The sequence below is a fragment of the Coturnix japonica genome, chromosome 9 (genome assembly GCF_054131305.1).
Source record: "Coturnix japonica strain WE chromosome 9, WE-NBRP24, whole genome shotgun sequence".
NCBI classification, from domain to species: domain Eukaryota; kingdom Metazoa; phylum Chordata; class Aves; order Galliformes; family Phasianidae; genus Coturnix; species Coturnix japonica.
In genome coordinates, this window is record NC_140671.1 from 25964296 (window position 1) to 25984216 (window position 19921).

Genomic DNA, 19921 nt, shown 5'->3' on the forward strand with positions numbered 1-19921 from the left:
GGGGGGTCTCTATTAAAGCTTATGGAGGGGTCTCAAAGCTTATGGGGGGTCCCTAAGTGCCTCTGGCCTATTGGCTGCCTCTTCTTGGCTTAGCCTGCCCTTAATGCAGTTTTGGGTCCATAGGGTGGGAGTTGCATTAGGAACAAGGCACCAAATAGCGGCTGGGAGAGGCCTGGGCTCTAACTAACCCTGCTGGTGACCCACATAGCGGCCTTATCACCCCTCCAACCCAACCGGCCGCACAGGCCTCGACTGAGCAAACCGGAAGCGCGCTCCGCCTTCTCGTTCAATACGCGATGACGTCACCCGCAGCGTCCCCCCTCCCAGCGCTACGCGATGACGTCACCCGCAGCGTGCCCCTGCGCCTGAAGCCGAGGAGACCCCGCAGCGAGCCGCCAACGCCCGGCGGAGACTCTGAGGTGAGCGGCCGCGGCGGAGCGGGGCGGGAGCGGCGGGCGGGTGTGCGGGCTGCACTGCGCCTCTGTACCGCCATCACACAGCGGGGGCGGAGAACCGGGACCGTGTGGGTGCGGGCTGTGTGTGTGTGGGGCCTCCCCGCCGCTGGGTTGGGGCTGTTGGCGCAGAGCGGGGCTGAGGTGTGTGTTGTGTGTGTGTGTATGGGGGGGAGCGCGGCCTACGCGGCCCAGCTCGGCCTCCTCCTCGTCCTGCCCCCCGCCCGGCACGGAGCGCTGGGCCCTGCGGGTTGTGAGCCCCGCAAGGGAGGAGGGGAAGCCGGAGGTCGGTGCCGCAGGTTGGGCCTGTGCTTCTTCCGGGAGCGCCGCCCAGCTCTGAAGTAGTTCCGAGGCGCAGTTGGGGTGTGGGCTTTGCTTTAGGAACCGCCGAACGTTTCCTTTCCTTCCCTTCCCTCTCCTCCTTCTCCCTATAAAGAGCTGGGAGGCGCTGCCCGGCTTTTGTCTCGCCCAGGTGCTGGGTCATCCGCCGTCCCGTTGATGTATATGGCTGGTTGTTGGCTGCTGTGCTTGGAGGGTTGATGTGGGGGGGGATTTCTCTTCCATCTTTGAGCTCTCTGAGATGAAATATAGTGTGGCCCCTTTCATAGTAGCTTTTCTTGTAAGCTGATGGTGGTGGTGGCCCAGGTGTGTGTGGAATCTGTGCTTGGGGGAGATAAGGATGGTACCTGCCCCATCTGCCTGCAGGCTGCAGAGCCAGCACTGCTATCTAACCATATAGACTGAGCACCATGAAGGCAAGGCCTGGATGAGAGGCTGTGATAGACGTGCAGGCCAAAGTAGTTCAGTCTGTGATTGCATCTGTTTGTATTACTTCTACCATAAAGAAAGAGAATCATAGAATGACCCGGGTTGGAAGGGACCTCAAGGGTCATGTAGTTCCACCCCCCCTGCCTGGCAGGGCCACCAAACATACACATTTACTAGATCAGGTTGCCCAGGAGACCCCATAGATCAGGTTGCCCAGGGCTCCATCCAACCTGGGCTTGAACACTTCCAAGGACGGGGCATCCACAGCCTCCCTGGGCAGCCTGTGAAAGAGATGCTGGCTTTATTCAAAGTGTTCCATTGGAGCACTCCAAATGGCCTTTTTTTAGAGGAGTAATTAAAACCCAGGTTAAGTTTCTAGTGTTTCTAATGGGAGTAAGTCAGTAAAGCACTTGGAGCTTGGCTCTGTTGCACAGGAACAAGTTTAGATAGAAAGGCTTTGTATTCAGGTGTTTATATGTGGAAAATGTGTTGTTCTGGCTTGGAAATGAGTGAGATGATGGGGTGGAGTGTAGGCAAATCTTCATCCGAAGCAGGTAACGCATGAATGAATCAATATGTTAATGTGTTTAATATTGTTAGTTGTGAAACGACTCTTTGTTCGGTCTGTTTACTGCTTATATGCTGCAGTAATAAGGATGCAAAGCATTTTAAAGCCTTGCTGAGGAATAAAAGCTGCAGGATAAAACACGCTTGCAGTACCAGAAGTGTCTTTAGATGCAGCTTTTGAGTCACCTACAGCCTTGCACACTTCAGCCCCTCAGTCCTTGCTTGCTGTGGCCAGCCCAGCTTTGGCTCCATCCATAGGCTTGATGATGAATGTCAGCCTACTCCAATTGCAATTATAGGGGGGGTGTAATTATCATCACACTTAATACTCAGTTTCTGATGAAAAACCAATAGAGATATGGAGGTGCTGTTGCATTAAAAGGAAGCGATGTGGGTTTCTAGTATGTAGCAGGAGCTCTGCTTACACACTTAGTGCACTGCAGGCTTTGGCCATGGCTCCTGTCACTTTGTTATTCTGGAATGCATGTGTCCATGGGTTCTGATCCAAGTTCCTTTAATGTGGAGTGGAAAGCATCAATGAGAAATCTCTTCTGGAACATCATTCCCAACAAAGCATCGTCCCTTTATCAGCAGTGATATTGATAGGCCTGAGATAAGCACGCTGCTTCCTGCAGACAGTGTTGGGGCAGTTCCTACGCATGGAGCACCAGCAGCTGAACCATGCACTGGGTGCTGCAGCAGATGTGCACAGGGTGGCTGCCCTTATGCAAAAGTGCTCACTGTGCTGCTGCCAGTGTCAGCTGTAGTGCTTCTAAATGTGTCTGGCTATAGGGAGGGGAGCTGGGATAAGCAGCCGTGCTTCTCAGGGTTTAATATAGAATGACTTCTGCCTTCTTCTGTTGAGTCCATGTGAAGGTGGTTGCTTTGAGGTCCAAGCAGTGAGCAGATGGGAACCTTGCTGTGCTGTGCCCACTGAGTCACGCTCTGCTTGACCAGGCTTGTTTTGAATGTAGGGCTGTGCAATGGCTGTTGACTCTTTCATTTCTTTTAAGTAGTAGGACTTAAAAGGTGTTATGTTGGCAGTGCTTTAAGCTCAGGCTTCTAAAATTCTCCCACTCAGCTGCATTCACTTCCTATCTTGTGTATGTCTGCACTTATCAGCTTGTTGTGACGAACCCTGCTGAATAGTGTGGTAGCTGTCAGTTCTAAGTTGCATTAAGCATAGCGTATATCAGTCTAAGAGCTGCTTTTTGAGGTGACACCTTGAGCTTCTCCCTTAGTAATTCATAGCAGCTCATCCAGAAAACAAGTTACTTCAAAATTATAGAGACTTTCTGATCTAGGCTTAGTCAAGGGGCAGCCTTGACGTGTGCATCTGGGATCTCTTATTGCCCCTGTATTGAGCACATGGTTCCATTTAATACTGTTTCTTTCCTCTCTGGTGAGGAAAATCCACTTAGTAGCTGATTATATTGCTTTGATAGCCCTGATCTGGGTGATTCTTGCTGCAGCAGCCTGGGTGAGCTTAGGTTTGTGTGTCAGTGGTGCGTGCTGAGGAGCATCACAAAATGGTTGTTGGCTGGCAGCTGGCAGCTTGCAGCAAGCTGCGTTAGCCGGTGGGTGATGAAATGGCAGCAGCTTCAGTGCTGTGTGAAGAGGAAGCCGTGGTGCTGCCGTGGCTCGACAGGAAGCTTTGACAGGATGTGCAGACAGATTTGACAGTGTGGCTTCCTCTGCCTTAGAAGAAGGTACGTGTTTTAACCTGAAAACAGGCATCAGTAGGTTAAGAATAAAAGGGATCTTAATGAGCTGGAGGACTTGTGGCTTCTATGGTGTTCAGGCTGCTTGTAAAGGCAAGATGGATCGTGCCTCTCATTTCAGTAGGGAGCACTGATTGCAGGTGGAGATTGACAGCATCTCACTAGTGCTTCAGTCAGTGATGCTGCACCTCAGGTGCTTGCTGTTAGAGTGAGGAATTGGGCTTTGGCTGCCATTGGTTGCTCCATACATGGGAGGCTGCCATAGGCACCTCTATAGGATTTCTTGCTTTTTTTTTTCTTTTTTCCTTTGATTTAGGATACAAAGATCTGAAGAACTAAATGAATTCAGGTATAAAAAAGCCATACTAAGCAGAACTAAGTCAAATTGCATTATATTCCTGGACTTTATCAGCTTTCTTCTCTAGACTAAACTGCAAGGCTCGTAATTACATGTCTCAGTCTACTTACTTGCACTCAGACTGGGATGACTTTCCACTCTTGCTTCTATTCCCTCTGGTATTTAAAACTACTATCTAGTCCTGCTGGCTGCCCTGTATGTAGACTTGCTTTTAATGGGCACTTTGTGAGGGTGAAACAAACCTTGTAACTTTTCCTCCCTTCATTAGCATTCCCTTTGGGGATGAGTTATTCTGCAGTCCTATCTAATGCTGTGCTGTTTATTTTTCACATCACAACCTGATGTGTGCATCTTCATGTTTTCCTATGGGAGAGTGGATTCTGGAATAGCACATCCTGGCTCCCTAACAAGGACCTTGTTGGATGGATTCCTCTGGAGCTGGGTGCTCTGCAGAGCTCCTCTATTCTTTTAGCCACTTCTGAGTGGGGATCAAGGCCCATGTTAAGTGGCAGCTGTAGCACGAAGATTACAGAGCTCGCCATTGAAAAAACAGCGCGTGCTTCTGTCTGTACCTGCTTATTTTTATCCTGCAAACTATTTTCAGTGCTCACGCTGCTGTATTTCCTTGGTAGGATCTCTGGGGAGATATGTTACTTAGCAGCTATCAAGACCTGAGTTCACACTTCCATTTTTCAGTGCGTGTAGGGCTGGGTGTTTTTGTGCATTAGAAATAGACTGAAAGACTTTAGAGACCTTTTCTGCCCAGCTCTGGGTAATCAGGCTAAAAGTATGTTGTATTTTAAAGTGATTTGACATGCCAACATCATCCTCAGCTGGTCTTTGGCAGTGGTGTGCAATGCGAAGTCATATCTGGAATATATGGAATAATTTGCATATATGAAAATGAATGTTCTCTGATGTGTGTGATGGAGTGATTGCATCAACTGCTTCGTGCAGTAATACCTTCCTGTCAGATCCCTGTACAACCTGTTAGTGGCTTGGGCTCCAATTGAAGCTCGCTAATGACACATACTGCAATCCAAGGAGAATGAAAAACCTAAATTTCTTTTTTTTTTCCTTTTTCTCTTTCAGGTTCACGTTGGAGCTGATACTGTAGCAGACTTCAGCTATGCAGACGATTAAGTGTGTAGTCGTGGGTGATGGTGCTGTTGGTAAAACCTGTCTTTTAATTTCTTACACAACAAATAAATTTCCATCGGAATACGTACCAACGGTGAGTGCGAGAATGGCTCCGGTTGTTCTTGGGGCATGGTGGGTTGTGTGGTATGAGGTTTCCTTCCTAACTAAAATATATGGCATGAACACCATAATATCTGTACTTTCAGCTTGTTACGGGCTAATGCACCATGGGAAAGTAATTACTGAGCCTGTTATGCTGCTACTACTGATCCTTGCTATCAGCTGGCAGTGCTGGGGTTTAAGCTAGTCTTTAATGTCCACTTTCATTTTGTCCTGACCATAAATTTGAGCAGTGAGCCTGAAGCTTCTATACTTATCCCTAGTGGAGTTACCCTGCATTGCATTCAAAAATGTTTTGGTCTTCAACTTGTGAGGTTTCAAAATGCACGTATATAGTCTGCTGTACTGCAGATGGTAATGTCATCTGTAAAACCCAGGTCATAAGCAGTGTGGAAAAGCTACTCAAGGAAATTAAGTTGTGAGTTCTGTAATGTGGAAGCTTGAGCTTCTTGCTGTAAGGGCTGTCTGACATCGGTAGGAACTGAAACTTCTTGTTGCTACTGTTGCTGCTCTGGGTTTTTGGCTGTTCAGGGCAGTTGAGAGTGAAATGGTGGTTGTGCTACATCTGAGGTGCTTACAAGGTTGTCATGAGGAGCTGGCCTTGTAACCCTGGCTTCTGCAGTGCTGGACCCACTGACCTTCTCAATTCTAGCTGCACCTTTTAAAAAGAAAGAAATGTAAAAATCTAAGTATGATAATCCTCCTAAGGGGCAGCTGCAAATAACAACTTAAACTCTCTATTCACCGGGTAAAGATGAAGGAATAGTAGAGGGCTGGAGCTGATTAAGGAATATCTTTGGGATTTTAAGCTTGTAATAATCCTCTGACATCTCAAAGAATTGGTGCCCTGGCCTTCAGTGAGGAGCAAACCAGTTTCTGATCCTAGAACTTTGTACTTTGGAGTGTTGAGGTAGTGCTCATTGCATATGGGATGTGCCTATGAAATGCCTGCAGCCTTCTTTTACACCTTGAAGGTCTTACATTGTAGCTGGATGCTCGCAGTAGGGTGTGGTAAAGCAAAATCAGGGTAGTGTGTCAGAAGGATTGGGCTGCTGGTAATGGATGCGAATGTTGAAGTCTCTTGCAGTCCTTAAATCCTGAGGGCTAAGCTGTAACTGTTTGAGAGGGAAACTTCCAATTCTAGCTGATGGTTCTGGGGGTGTGTGACTTCCTTCTCAGTCAGTGGGTTGTGACGAGTTGGAAAAATCAGTGTAGTGTCAGGTATTGCTTTAACCAGGAGAGCTGGCTGGAGAGGAGATGGATCTGAACCCATCAGAGTTCAGCTTTGAGGTGCTGTCTTTCTACTCTTAGTCCTTAGTGGAAATTGTTCAAGGGCCTAAGCTTGTAATGAAGCCTTATTGAATATGTGTGTGACAGCTCATTTCTCAGTGTTCCTCCTTCCATCACTTCTATGAAAAGCTTCTGACTGAGATCTGCTTTGATGCTGCAATTTACTTCAGCCATGGAAGCTGCTCAGGCTTGATTGTTGTGTTAAAGGATATGAAGCTTTCATATCCTTGCTCAGGTTGGTCAGCTGTCTCAGTAATCGTGCAGCACGATGTGCAGGGACAGTTTGTCCAGTGGGAAAAGCTTTTGATGAATGTAGCTTCTGAAACGTCCTTTTCTGGTTCTGAAGATGAAATAGTCGTTGGAATTGGTGTTGACCTCCAGCAGAATACTCCTTAATGAGTTGCAGGTTTAGAAGGAAAAGGCTTTGGGTAGGAGCATGTGATCAGCTGTGTTGTAAACAAGTTGTTGGGTGAAACACTTGATGCAGTGTGTGCTTGTGACCTTGTGGGCAGGACGGTTGTGCCAGCTGCTACGCAGGTGCTGGTGGCTTGATCTTCTCAGTTATAGGCAAGAGATGTTACAAGTGTTTTGTTCAGTGGCTTTTATGGTATTAGATGCAGCAGTGTATCTGGTGTGCCTTTACTTTAGAAGTGTGAAAGTAACTCTCGCATCCCTATCACAAATGGAATCGTCCTGTTAACAGCCTCAGTGACAGTGCAGGAAGCTTGATGGATTCTGTCCTGTTGAGATGACTGTTGTACAAATCGGAGGGGGTTCAACATGGTAAGTAGTGTGATGGTTGAAAGATGGCATATTGACATAGCTCTTAAATGTGTTTCTTTCCCGAACAGGTTTTTGATAACTATGCTGTAACGGTGATGATTGGAGGAGAGCCTTACACTCTAGGCCTCTTTGATACTGCAGGTAAGAAACTGAGTGATCATGTCGTTGCAACTGCCCTGGGTTTAGCTGAAGTGGTGTTGAACATAAAGTTAAACCTGATCCACCAAAAGTTGGTTCTTCAGTGAAAGGGAAGAGTCTGCAGGCTTTGTTCATTGTCATTAGTCTGTATTTGATCTCGTGGCTGGGGTAATGTCCAGTGATTACACATTTATCTGTGTTTATTAGCAAGCATGAGAACTTAACAAGAATGGGTTGGAGCTCACCCAGGACTTGTCCTGTCCCCAGCATGTAATAATACCAGAGCTGTACGCAGCTTCTGACATTGCAAACTATTGTTTGAGTTGTTTTATCTGAGAACTTGGCTGGTAAAGCGTTGCCTAAAATTGCCTTAGTAGAAGTTATTGTAACTCTTCCCAGCTGTATTGTTACAGATGCATTGTTAGTGTTTTATTAATTACTGGTGCGATCTTGTGCTACAGTTAAATGCTGTGGCTTTAATTATTCTTCACATTGTTCTCACAAGTTTGGTTTGTATGTTCATGCAAACTCCTTAGTTCTCGGATAGGAAGCGCTGTGGAGAAGAAGCCAAATGATTTAGTGCATATAGCTTGATATACTTGGGGAAAATAAGAGCTTTCCTTATGGAGCCAAGCGTCTGAAATTAAAGTGCTGCTGCAATGAAGGTCACCCATCTTTTTACTAAACAGAAGCTTCTAGTGCAAGCTACAGAACTTAAATGGATAAAACACATATTAATGACTGATGTATTGTAAGAACTTTCTGCTGTGAAGACAGCGTTTGGGGTATACTTTCAATTGCAACAAGTTGCTTAGCTCCCCTGTTTGTGCAGTAGCAGTCACAAGCTGTTGAGGTCTCCATCTTCAAACTACAGATCTTCCACTGAGATGTCCCAGGTGTGCTCAGCTCCTTTAAGGTCTCTGAGGTCTTTCTCCTGTATGACAAACAAGAGACTCAGTTGAAATCTGAGTGTTTTTTGAACACACGTTTCTGAGCTGGTCGCCATCTCATGGAGTAGCTCCTTAAATGGAAGCTCCACTTCGTTGCTTTCGAAGAAGAGTGTACTGAATTGAGAAGGTATAAAAATGGGCTGCTGCTGAGTTTAGTGGGTCACTGTGAGTGCTGTGCTGCAGGGACTGCTGCTGTCTGATGTGCAGACCCAGAGGGAATGGCTTGGCTTCCATTGAAGCACAGCCTGCCCTGTGACTGTGTGTATTTTTAGGGGATGGCTGTTAGGTAGTCTTATTACTACCACACCTGTAACAGCAGCATTCTTCTCTTACTGTTCAAAGAACACATCCTGAAATGTTTTCAAGTGTGATTTGGGACCTCCTAGGGAGCAAAACTGCTTCTGGAACTTTAGTTTTTGTGTGTTACTGAAGTTTGATGACAAAATATATTTTATGGATAGAGTAGATGCAGAAGACCTGACTTATAGCCAGATTTACATTCTGCAGTCTGAGGCTGCTTGACCTAAAAAGAATTTATTAGGGCACACTGCTGACCTTTCCTTCTCTCTTGTGACTTTAAGCAGCTTGTTGTTACATAGCAACTGAATGAATTCTATATCTGAATACTAGGCTCCCTGAATGTTTGGATTCAGGGCATGTGTATTTGCGTAAGAGTTAGAACTGCTCACAATAATGCTTTTGTGCTGGAATGTGTATTCTGACAACCTGGAAAAGGCAATATTTTGCTGTCTGCCTCTAATACTGTGTTCATTTTCTCCCCTTCTAGGTCAGGAAGATTATGATAGATTACGACCCCTCAGCTATCCACAGACAGATGTATTTCTGGTCTGTTTTTCAGTGGTATCTCCTTCTTCATTTGAAAATGTGAAAGAAAAGGTTGGTTCAACTCTGCCTGTGTCCTCCTGAGAAGGAGCTGCTGCTGTGATTTTAGTAGTATCTAAAGTGTTAAAGTTGACTAGGTGGTCAGTAATAAATACTGTATCTTCTTTCCTTAGTGGGTACCTGAAATTACTCACCATTGTCCAAAGACTCCTTTCCTGCTTGTTGGGACCCAAATTGATCTAAGAGATGATCCCTCAACAATTGAGAAGCTTGCCAAGAACAAGCAGAAGCCCATAACTCCAGAGACAGCTGAAAAACTGGCCCGGGATCTGAAGGCTGTTAAATATGTGGAGTGCTCTGCGCTTACGCAGGTAAGAGTTGGTCTTTGACCATTTCTGCTTGTTTGTATTCCATATATATATTTTTTTCTGTTACAGGGGAAAAACAGCTTGGAGTGAATGTGAAATGAGCTCCATTTCTGCTGTTGACACAGTAGCTTTCTCTGTCCTGTTGTTCTCAGGCACGAGTAGCTGGCAGTGGTACAAAGCAAATTGGCCTGTGAAGATCAGGCACAAGTGGAGAGGGGAGGTGGAAGATTTGCTTGCTGGGTTTGCTTTTGTGTTGGAGCAAAGTAGTTATCTAAAACTTAGGCGGCATGTTACGGACAATAAGTGGGTTAGAATACAGCTCACAACTGAAGAGAGCAGTCACAGGAAAAAAAAACAACAACAGATCTCGGTTTCTGTCTCAGTGAAGTAAGTTTTTTTTTTCCTTCTATGAATAGAAGCTTTCCTAATTGAGAGCTTCTTTCTCTTCTCCCTACCTAGTCTATGGTGATCTGCTTCCTTTGTGCGCCTTAAGATGGAAGTGCCGTTGAAACAGAAAATCCTAATCATATAGCTCTTCAGATATAAATGGGGCTATGCTGTGAACTGATGAGTGAAAATGAGTTTAAAAACATCTGAAATTGCTGACTTGAGGCACCAAAACCTGGCAATCCTTTCCTCTTAAGGTGGGGAGGGTGGTAAGTGTTGGCTGGCAGCTGGGATCTACCTTGTCTTTGGATGCCTGGGAAACATAATCTTGTGTCCACTCCTGCACAATATATTGCAACTCTTAACAGATTATTTAATGCACCTCTGTGAAGGATTAGTACCTACTTGATGTATACGAGAGGTGCGCAGTGTCAAATTCTTCACTCTTTGTCATTTTGTTGCACTGATCTGCAGTATCTTGAGCACAGAGCTTTGTTGCTAAAGGTTCTGCTTCCCTTTCACCTTCTGCCCAGGTTGCACAGTGGCTTTTCCATTTGGCATCCTGATGGAATTTTTTTTAACTGAAAACAGCTTTTTTTAACTGAAAACAGCCTTCTGAGGGAAATGTGTGGGACGCTGCCCTGGTAGTGTTGTGACAAGGCATCCTGCTTTAGATGATGGCAGTTGCACAACCTGAATGTTATTGCTGGCTATGCTGTAACCTACTTGTTTGTGAAATGGGTACCAGGATTTTTTACTCTTTTTTTTTCCTGTATCTTTAAATTTGCCTGGTTCAATCTATTCAAATCACATGGAAACACTTGAAATTATTCGAAGAGCTGATGTAACAGCTTCAGTGTTTATCTGTTCTTTTAATTTCCAGATCAATTAAGTGTATCAGTTGCAGAGAACAGCTTTATGCACTTGGAAGCTCAGCCTGAATTTCCTCCAGAGCTCTCTAGTGGCTGTATACTCAGTAGTGTTCTCAGAGGTTGGGAATAATCTGGTAGGAGGATTCTGAAGTTTTCTCACCTGGAAGATTAGCCAGTATTTACTTCTGCTCTATTCTTGTTCCTTCACTTGTCATTCATTGACCTTCCCTGCAAAACACTCTCTTACTCAGCCTGTTGGTAGTAGCTGCCAAACAGAAATGTAGATGTTCTGCAAAGAGATGTTTGGAGTTTCCAGCAGTGATGTAGCTGGTGGCTTGCTGAGCACAGAGGGCAGCTGGCTTTCAAGTGAAGCTGGGTTCAGCTGGGTAATTCCAGTTATCTCTTTACCTTGGCGTCCATCTACACAGTCCATCTCAGCTGTCTGGGGTTTTCTGCCTTCCCACTAACTTGCAGATGACTGCACAACAGTAGCAAATAATCATACAATTATGGAGCTAGTGTTTTTTAGCCTTTTTTTTGTTCCCCCCCAGGTTTTATGATTTCACTTGTCTGTATGGAACAGTCAGATGTTCTGAACACAGTACATGGACCCTAAGAGACTGAGTTTGACCCTGTTATGTAGAGGCAGAGTATCTGCACCATTATGAGTCTGGATGATTCTGCAGTGATAAATAGTGAACTCTGCCTTCCCTCCCTCCCCAACATTTTTTCTTTAGGTATAGTGCTTTTTTAGTGATGAAGGCACTGCAGTAGGTCAGTACTGATGCCTTCAGCCTTTTTCCTACAAAATTAATACCCAAATACTGTCAGAAGTAGATAACACTTCCCTATTAGGGCAGGGTGATGGACTTGCAAATAAAGCCGGTTGTTGCTCCTGTCATCCTTAAGTCTCCGAGTAGCTTCCTGTAGCTCTATGCAGCTACTGAGCACAAGGGAGCACTGTGAATGTTGTTCCTTTTTGCTGATGCGAGGCTCGAGCACAGCTGATGCTTTTAACGAAACCAGATTTGTGAGGAGCCTTAAATTCCCCATGAGGAAGTGGGGATAAAAGAAGCCTGAGCCCAGCTGGCTCTCTGGTGCAGCCCAGAGCAGTGCTGGCTGCTCTTAGAGCATCGAGGCCTGTGGGCCAGTCAGACCCAATGCAGCTCCTTTCATGTGCCTGCTCTTCTGTCATTCAGGCTTCTATCTCCAATCCAGTTCTCACTATCATTTTACCCTTTGTTTTTGTTGTTGTTTATCCCTTTTTTCTGTATTAAGAAAGCAAAGGAGGAGTCCAAGAGTGGTATTTGGGTTTTCTGTTACATAATTGGGTCTATACTACAGCCTTATCCTCAGAGAGAGAGAATCTAATATTCAGGCTGCATTTTGGCATTATCGATTTGAACTCTCTAAGATTTTTTGAGTACAGGTTGCAACTCTTAAAACATGCTGAAAAAATGTACAGAATTGTCCATATTCTTGATAAGAGTAAATTAATAACCTTGCATGCAACTTGGACGTAAATGCTTCCAGGTGGAATTGTCTTAGAGACCTCCTGTATAAGTGCTCCAGTAAAAGACCTTCTGAAAGGGATGTATCTGGACTAACCTCTTGTTTGAATGATGTTTAAAGATTTACAGACTCTACAAATGCTTTGCAGGAAGTAATTGAAGCTTTTCCGTTCTTCTTTGGCTGACATAAAGCAGTTCGTCAGGAGTTACAAAGGTTTCACTGGTGACAGTAGATTTAGGCGAGTCCAGTTAGCATAAACTGAGCCAGGTTTCACTTCTGGTGTTCTCGTGTAACTTGGCAGAGCTGTGTGGGAGTGCTGATGTACCGTGGTGCTCTTGTGCTTACAGCAACTGCAAGGCATGTTTTATGCTCTGCTGTAATCCCTGCAGACCTCTTAGAGCTCTGACTGCTTGTGTGGTGCTGGATCTCAGTTATTCCAGTCCTAACACAGTATCTGTTTGACTTGAATGGTTATACTTGCTTTAATAACTAACTGAATAACTGAAACGCATCGTTCCCATAGCTGCCTGTTAGGTAAGGTATTGCATCACTTTTTATGTGACTGATTAGCCAGCATCTGAAGATGACAGTGGCTTACTAGAGAGGTATGGCTTCAATCCCAGATTGTGTTTTCCCTGCTGTCTGGACTTCTTCAGTTATTCAGGGCTGAATTCACAAAGCAGAACGATGTGGAGCCTTTGCTCTGATCTGGTAGATGGGAGCAGTAAGTCCATGCATCTGCCATGACCACTTACAGTGGGTCACAGCCAAAGGAGGTGCATTCAGTGGGGCACGCAGCTCTCCCATGTGTTTGTTCCCCTGTAATCTCACCAAGTGCATTTCCAGCACTTAGGGGAAAACATGACTTTTGAGCAGCTCCTTCCTGAGATGGCTTTGCCAACTACTGTTATGTCTGTGCCTCTGCCCTTTTGGGTGTTTGTGTTTAACTTGGTGGCCTGTCACATGTTCTGTCTGTCTCTTTTTTGTTGTCTAAAGGAGATTTCTTCCTGGGATCTACTTTGTATTTTTGCAAAGTAAATCTCGTTACTGCCTGTGTGAATTCAGCCTGCTCTATCCTGAATGCTCTTTGTATCTGCTTGTTTTTCTCTAATCCTCTAACCTGGCTGCTGTTTTTTCTCCTCCCCTCTGTCTTGTAGAGAGGTCTGAAGAATGTGTTTGATGAGGCTATCCTAGCTGCCCTCGAGCCTCCGGAAACTCAGCCCAAAAGGAAGTGCTGTATATTCTAAACTTTCTCCTTCCCCTCTTGCTGCTGCTTCCTCTGTCCCACTACTGTAGAAACCTGGTTAAAAACGAATAAAGCCACCTCTATTGAAAGCTGTTGCCTGCTTACCATTTTAGAGCAACCTCTGTATTAGCTCTTTGGACTGATAACAGTACTTAAGATCTTTAGTAAAACATTGTGACCATGGAACGTGAACTGGACTCGCTTAACTCTCTGCTGCTTGGGTTGCCAGATGTGGGTAGCTTTATAATTCAGGCTGTTGGGGGAAAGGATCTGGTTACATCATTACTCTAAAAGAAAAAAGCTTGAAAGAATAAGACGTGTTTGATCTTCCTGAATCCAGCTGGAAGAAGCGTTGCGTGTTTTCAATTTCTACTTGTGACTCTTGTTAAATGTAATTGCATGACAAAAGTACATGGAACGGTGATCTGCAAGTGATGCTGTAATGTGAAGGAATTTCTGGTTCTCCTTTGTGCAGTGAGATGTTTTTGTTGCAATTGCTTTGGCTGTCTGTGCTGTAGTGGAGTATTTGTAAGTCCTTGGGAAGGAAATATCAATGTATTTGCTACTGCTTTATGAACTGTTAAAACTCTCTTGCTTTCACTAACACAATAGAACATTTCAGTAATAGATTCTTAAAGCCTGTTACTGTAAGATGTAAAGCTGCCTCTTACGCTTCTGATTTTTATTGTTTTAAGGAGAAAAACGTCAATTGTAGTTTCTTCAAACTTTGAAATTAAAAACTGCGGTTGTTTGTATAAATGTCTGATGAAGCTTTATTCTGATTTGCTCTTCCTGGCTTCAGTTTAACACCTGTGTAGCCTACCTGCTTTGTACTCCTCCCATTTCAACTCTGATACCATGCACAGCTTCTGGGCTCTACCTGCCTGCTTCTAACCATGGGGTGTGTAGGGCCAGAATCCTGCCCTGAGCGTGTCCTGGACCAGTTTGATCATTGCATGCTTGCCTTGTCTCCTCTTCTCCCCTCGACACGCAGGTGAATGCCCTGCTGTGCTCCAATAGAGCAATTCCATTCGAATGCAGCACTTCCTGCTTTGTTGTTAGCATGTCAGATGTGTCACTGCCCAACTAATCATAAAAACCTGCCTTAAGGAAATGACTTCAGTACGTGTGTTTGCTTCTTGTGGAGTGTACTGGTCTATTTTCTAAGCACTGCGCAAATCAGATGCTCTGCCAAGGAACTGCTGGCTGCAGCAGTGCAGCTGGGCAAAGGAGATGTGGGGGGGTCTAGGTGTCAGGCTGGGATCCCTCACTGGAGGGGTTTGTCTGCCACCCGACTCTCTTTGCTTTTGTTTGTTTGAACTCAAAAATGAGACTGCCCCTTTCTCTCTTTGCCCCTTTTCAGAAAGGCCTAAAGAATGTATTTGATGAGGCGATATTGGCTGCCCTGGAGCCTCCGGAGCCGAAGAAGACTCGCAGGTGTGTGCTGCTATGAACGTCCCTCCACAGCCCCTTCTGCAAAGCTGGTGTTTGATGTCATACTAAAAAGCAATGTTTAAATCAAACTAAAGATACAAATTTTAAAATTTGTTTTTTTTTTTTTTTTTTTTGTTTTTTGCAATAATGACAAATACCCTGCACTCCCATCTCCCCCACACACGATCCCTGTGTGAGATGAGAATGTTAGTGTTTATTCCCCAGTGTCCCCTCAATTCAGTTAAACTAGTTAATTTTGAGTAATTACGTAGTATCGGAGAACACTGATCAGTACTAGTTTTTTATTTTGTTTACTGTTTCTAATTTGTTTTTTTGTTTAAAATCCAGGCATGCTTGGCATGACTTCTTCTGTAACAGACTAATTCTAGGGCTGTTTTACTGAAGCCTTGCCCCTTCTGCCAGTCTGGCAAGATTTAGTTCTGGTTTCAAGGACTCCTAGGGCTGTTCTGCAGCCAGCCAGCAGCCTGTGTCCTGTGTGTGAACAGCCTTTCATACTAAAGACAAATACAGGAAAGTAAGATGTCCCAAGCTGGTGCTCCTCTAAGGAGGAGTGTAGAAAATGTATCTGCATCTCCTCTGAAGTTGCCTTGTAACTCTATCTCTTCCCCCCCCCCCCTGGTTTCCCACTGTGCAAGTCATAAATTTCTGCCCTGTCCTCTAAGTTATGAAGTTGTATGAACAGAAGAATCCTTTTCCCTGGATGCACCATCAGACTTGGAAAATAACTCAGTCTCTTCATGAGCTTTTGGTCACGTCATGAAGAAATAACTGCACCTTTTAAAGCATGCCCACCTGGTTCAGTTGGCTTTTAACAAGCCCATCTTTCTGCCAGTTCTTTCTTATTTGAGAAATGCTTCCAGTGACCAGCATATCCACTGCTGTTTGGATGCACTGAAAGAAACTGGCGTGCATTGGAATGAGAGCTGGCCCTGGTGGTGCATCTCCCTATGAAGGTTTGGTGTCCTTTGAGGAGAAGTTGAAAGACCTGTCAGTAGGAAGGAACTGTGGGGAGGGCTTCCTAGTGTTCAGCATGGCACCATACAGGGACCAGTTGAGGAAAATCCCCTTTTTCTGCATTTTAAGTAACCTTGAAGCTGTAAGATGGGTTCCAGACCAACAAGGATTGTGTGCAGGATCGTTACATAGACAGCAGTATTCGTAGGGACTTTACCAAACAACACGTTTTGGCTTGCAAGTTAAATTTTTTCTTTTAGGGAAAAGACTTAGGGAATCTTCTCCATCTTCCCAACTCCAATATCTTGTCAACTCATTAGTGTTGAACCAATGCTTTTTCATGTCTAAGTTCTTTGTATATGCATTCTTTTCAGATGTATTAAACATAAAATATCTTCACAAGCCTGCCTGAGGGTAGTTATTTCTCTAGTCTTTCTCAAGTGTGAGGGACTTGAAAACACATGGCTTTTATCCTTGGTGAGCTTGCAAGTTAATGTGGGCCTATCCTTAATACCTAATTCTGTAAGATCTATCTACACTGCAGGCCTAAATTCTGTTGAGGTTGCTGTGATTTGTGACATAGTCACTGCCATCATACCAAAATCTGAAGGGGAGACTGGTTCTTAACTGAGGGGGGTGATGTACATGATCACAAATATTAAAAGTAGGCTTTGGGATGTTTCTAGTCTCTAACATCCTGTTCATGGGCAGATTAAACATTCAGGCAGGAGCAAGCGATGTGATGCTTACCTCCTGCTCCAACATGCACAGCATCTATTATGCCTGTAGGTGCACTTTGAAGAGAAAGGAGGTCTTGCAGTGTCACTGTTTAACTTGTGTTAATTACTAAAACACGTTCCAAAGGGCTTCATTAAAGGTCATTTTTATTTTAAGGAACTGACTTGTGAGTACTGGAATCTAAAAGCTCAATGTAAAAGGCGAACTTGTAACTTTCCAGCAATTAGTGCTACTGTTCTGCTTTGCACTTTGATTTTCACTTGCTGTGGGAGTACCTGGCTGTATATATCTGGCTTGCAGTTGGAAGCAGCAGGCTCAAATGGGCTCCTGCTCTTCTCCTTGCTGAACCTAGTTCGTGTCTAAAGTCAGCAGCCACTGGTGACCAAAGGACTGCAAATTAAGCAGGGGATTTCCTCTGAAATGAAGGGAGAATCCTCTATGACTTTGGGTTTCAAGTAGCAGACTTACTCTGCCAAGCCTCTTCTGTCTTGGATGCAAACTTGCACAGAAGTTGCCTGTAGCAGAGTCTTCTGCAAGTATTTTCTGGCAGTGATCTGTGCCAGTCCTTTCATCCAGGTCCGTTTGGTTAACCAAAAAGCCTGTGCTTTCTGGAAGTGTGTCACGAGGTTAAACTCTGCTCTGGAGACAGCCCTTAAGGCAGTAGGTGGTGGGAAAACCTCCTTTCTGTGTTGTTAGCTTTGCAGGACTGGCTGATAGTTCTGTGTGCCAGTCCAGAGGGAGGACAATGTGAGGAAGAACTGGCTGGAGAAGCACAAAGAGCGTAGCCTGTGAGTTGTCTCATACTGTTCTCCCTCTTGAGCTCGGCAGTGAGATCCCTTCCAAGTCAGGTTGCTCTGCATGGCCAGCTTCTGTGAGCTGCTTCTGATGGTTCCTTGGTGACGACCTACCTGAAGGCATTCTGAAGGCTATGGCAAAAGCGGTGGTGAGGAAATACTACTCATGTACTGCTTTTGGGATCCTCATTTTCAGCTAGCAGCTTTGAAAGCCAAGATCTTGAACACGGTGAGGAATACTTGGAGTTTACACTGATACTGGCGTGGCGAACCAGTACACAGTGTGAGCAGCGTGTTATTGCTTTTGCAGTAGGGCTTATCTGCTGGTTCCCATAGCAGCTCAGTAGACAGGTAAGTACATGCAGGCTGTTCAACTAAGTGCTCCCTGCATTCAGAGTGTCCCTTGTAAAGGGCCACAAGCCTTCAGGGAAGGCACTTGAGAACTGTATTAAGTCTTCTCTAAGCACTGAATGCTGAATGAACACTGAAGAGCAGGTTCTCATTTTAATGGCTCAGTTCCAATGATTGGGGTGCACAGCAGTCTCTTAATGAAACCTTGCAGTTGTGTAACTATGCTATTAAATGACCTTTTTTTTCTTGCATGAGGAATAGGTTAGTGAGCTTTGTTTTTTTCCATTGTCTCTTGTGTGAATTCATGAGAATCTCTTAATTCCTAACGCTGAGTTTTGTGTAAAAGCAGGTTGTGAACAGAGCTCTTGTTTCTGTTGGTGACCCCAGATGTGTGGCTCTGCATCTTCTGCATCTGCAATCATGGCTGCCTCAGCTGCGTGCTCCCACACCATCAGCTCTGTTTGGCCGTACCAAGCAATGAATACAGTCACTAATTGCACAGACATGTAACACCCTGCAGGATATTTTTCCTACTGAATTAGTGGACTCCACTTGTTTATTTTACATGGTCAGACTGATGCCAAAATCACTGCGAGGAAGGAGATATGAGAAGTAGAAGCATAGGAGGGACGTGGGAGCACACACAAAGTCTGAGTGGGTCAGCTCTGTCTTGTAAACATGTGCTGTGGTGCCAGATGGCATAAATCAGTTTGTTTTTCTGCTGTCCTGTTAACAGAAGTGAAGGCTGTATCAACCAATGGGCAATATATAACCTGGAGAAAAGTCCTGCCCTTTGCTGAGGGACATGATTGCATCTGAAAGCCAAAACAGGAGTTTGTATTCTAGGGTTGGTAACTGTTGGGAAGAGAGCTGTATGGAAATGGTTGTGTTCCCTAACAGGAGATAACTTGAGTTCACCCTTATGCTCTGTCCTTTCCTTGCTGATTCAGTCAATGGATGGAAATTCCCCTGTATATAAGCTGATCTAAAGTAACCCTGCTGTTTCTGTAGCTCTTGGTACAGGGATCACCTGCACAGCTGTTGTAAGTCAGGCTGATGCTAAGATCATGTCAAACTGGTGACGGGTTTTCTCCTACAGGTGTCCCTGTTGCTCTGGCAGCTTAGCTGTAGGGGGGTCTTTCATCATTAGAGATGTCCTTGTTGTGAAGGTTGTTGCTCTAGATGCAGCCAGACTATTTTCTTAAGCTTCTGGGGGATGGATGGGGTACAAACTGAGTTCTGCTTTCCAAGGAAGATGTTAATTTACTCAGGCATATCCTTTCATTCTGTCTTTCCTCTCTTTCCCATTAATGTGCTTATTCTTGCTATCAGTGCTGTGCATTATGCTTAAACGTAGCCTTTACTAAAACAAGGGTATTGGATTGTGTAAGGAAAGAGAAGCACACAAGCTGCAGGAACCTTGGTGGTTAGGTCTAAGCTAATCTCCAAGCTGCTTGTATGTGATGTGCTCTATTTCTCATCCCTGAGTGTTCTTGCAGTGTACTGCTTGGGTTTGTGTTAGGCTTATGGTTTATGAATGTGCCTCTCCCTGTCCTCATGCAGCTCAGCATTATTTCTTCCAGGTGACACAGCCCTCATGGTCCCACAGAGAAAAAGGCAGAAGAAAAGAGAAAGCTCATGTCTCCTGCACATTTGAATTGGGTATAGTCCTCTCTCTAGTAGCTTATGGGGTTTGTGTCTATGGGACCTGACTGGAGTTGACTGTAGGGCCCCAGTAACGCATGCTGTTACTGTTGGGTATGGTTTCACTTGGCAAGTCTGCTCCTCGTGTCTCTGCCGTTTGCTCCCATACACACAGCTAAAAGCAGACTGATTTTTGGCACATCCCCAAGAGACAGCGATGTCCTGTTACTTGGCCACCATCTAGGTCTCATTTTGCAGCTGGTAGCAGCTGCCTCCTTTTCAAAACAGCCCGTGAGTGGGAATTGAGAGAGCTGTTGTGTCAGCATTGCCCCTGACCCAGCCTTCCTGTTGCCTTAACTTGTACTAATGAGCTTCTCGCTGTGCGGATGTGTCACGTGGGGATGCGTCTGGGGTCCTGTGCTGGGGAGGTGTGCTGCTTTGCTTTCCCTTCCCACCCATTCTCTGCTCCC

The 19921-nt window shown here is 45.0% G+C and overlaps 1 protein-coding gene across 8 annotated transcripts; it reads left to right on the forward strand.

The window, feature by feature from the left end:
• Positions 1 to 367: 367 nt before the first annotated feature.
• On the forward strand, positions 368 to 16326 carry CDC42 (cell division cycle 42). Of its 8 annotated transcripts, none has more exons than XM_015882399.3 (6): positions 368 to 419; positions 4959 to 5100; positions 7268 to 7340; positions 9075 to 9184; positions 9304 to 9501; positions 13427 to 16326. In XM_015882399.3, the coding sequence occupies exons 2-6, from the start codon at positions 4996 to 4998 to the stop codon at positions 13514 to 13516; spliced, it is 576 nt and encodes a 191-aa protein (XP_015737885.1). In that variant the 5' UTR covers positions 368 to 419; positions 4959 to 4995; the 3' UTR covers positions 13517 to 16326. The 8 variants fall into 8 exon arrangements, with proteins under 8 accessions (XP_015737885.1, XP_015737884.1, XP_085365032.1 ...); XM_015882398.2 differs by having other exon boundaries at positions 14879 to 16326; XM_085508906.1 differs by lacking the exon at positions 13427 to 16326 and adding an exon at positions 9958 to 10005.
• The last annotated feature ends 3595 nt before the right edge of the window (positions 16327 to 19921 follow it).

Excerpts from the sequence above, each read along its gene's own strand:
- CDC42 (XM_015882399.3), top strand. The coding sequence starts at position 4,996 with ATGCAGACGATTAAGTGTGTAGTCGTGGGTGATGGTGCTGTTGGTAAA. Across the intron at positions 5,101-7,267 it reads CATCGGAATACGTACCAACG|GTTTTTGATAACTATGCTGT; the intron begins GTGAGTGCGAGA and ends TTTCCCGAACAG. Across the intron at positions 9,502-13,426 it reads AGTGCTCTGCGCTTACGCAG|AGAGGTCTGAAGAATGTGTT; the intron begins GTAAGAGTTGGT and ends TCTGTCTTGTAG.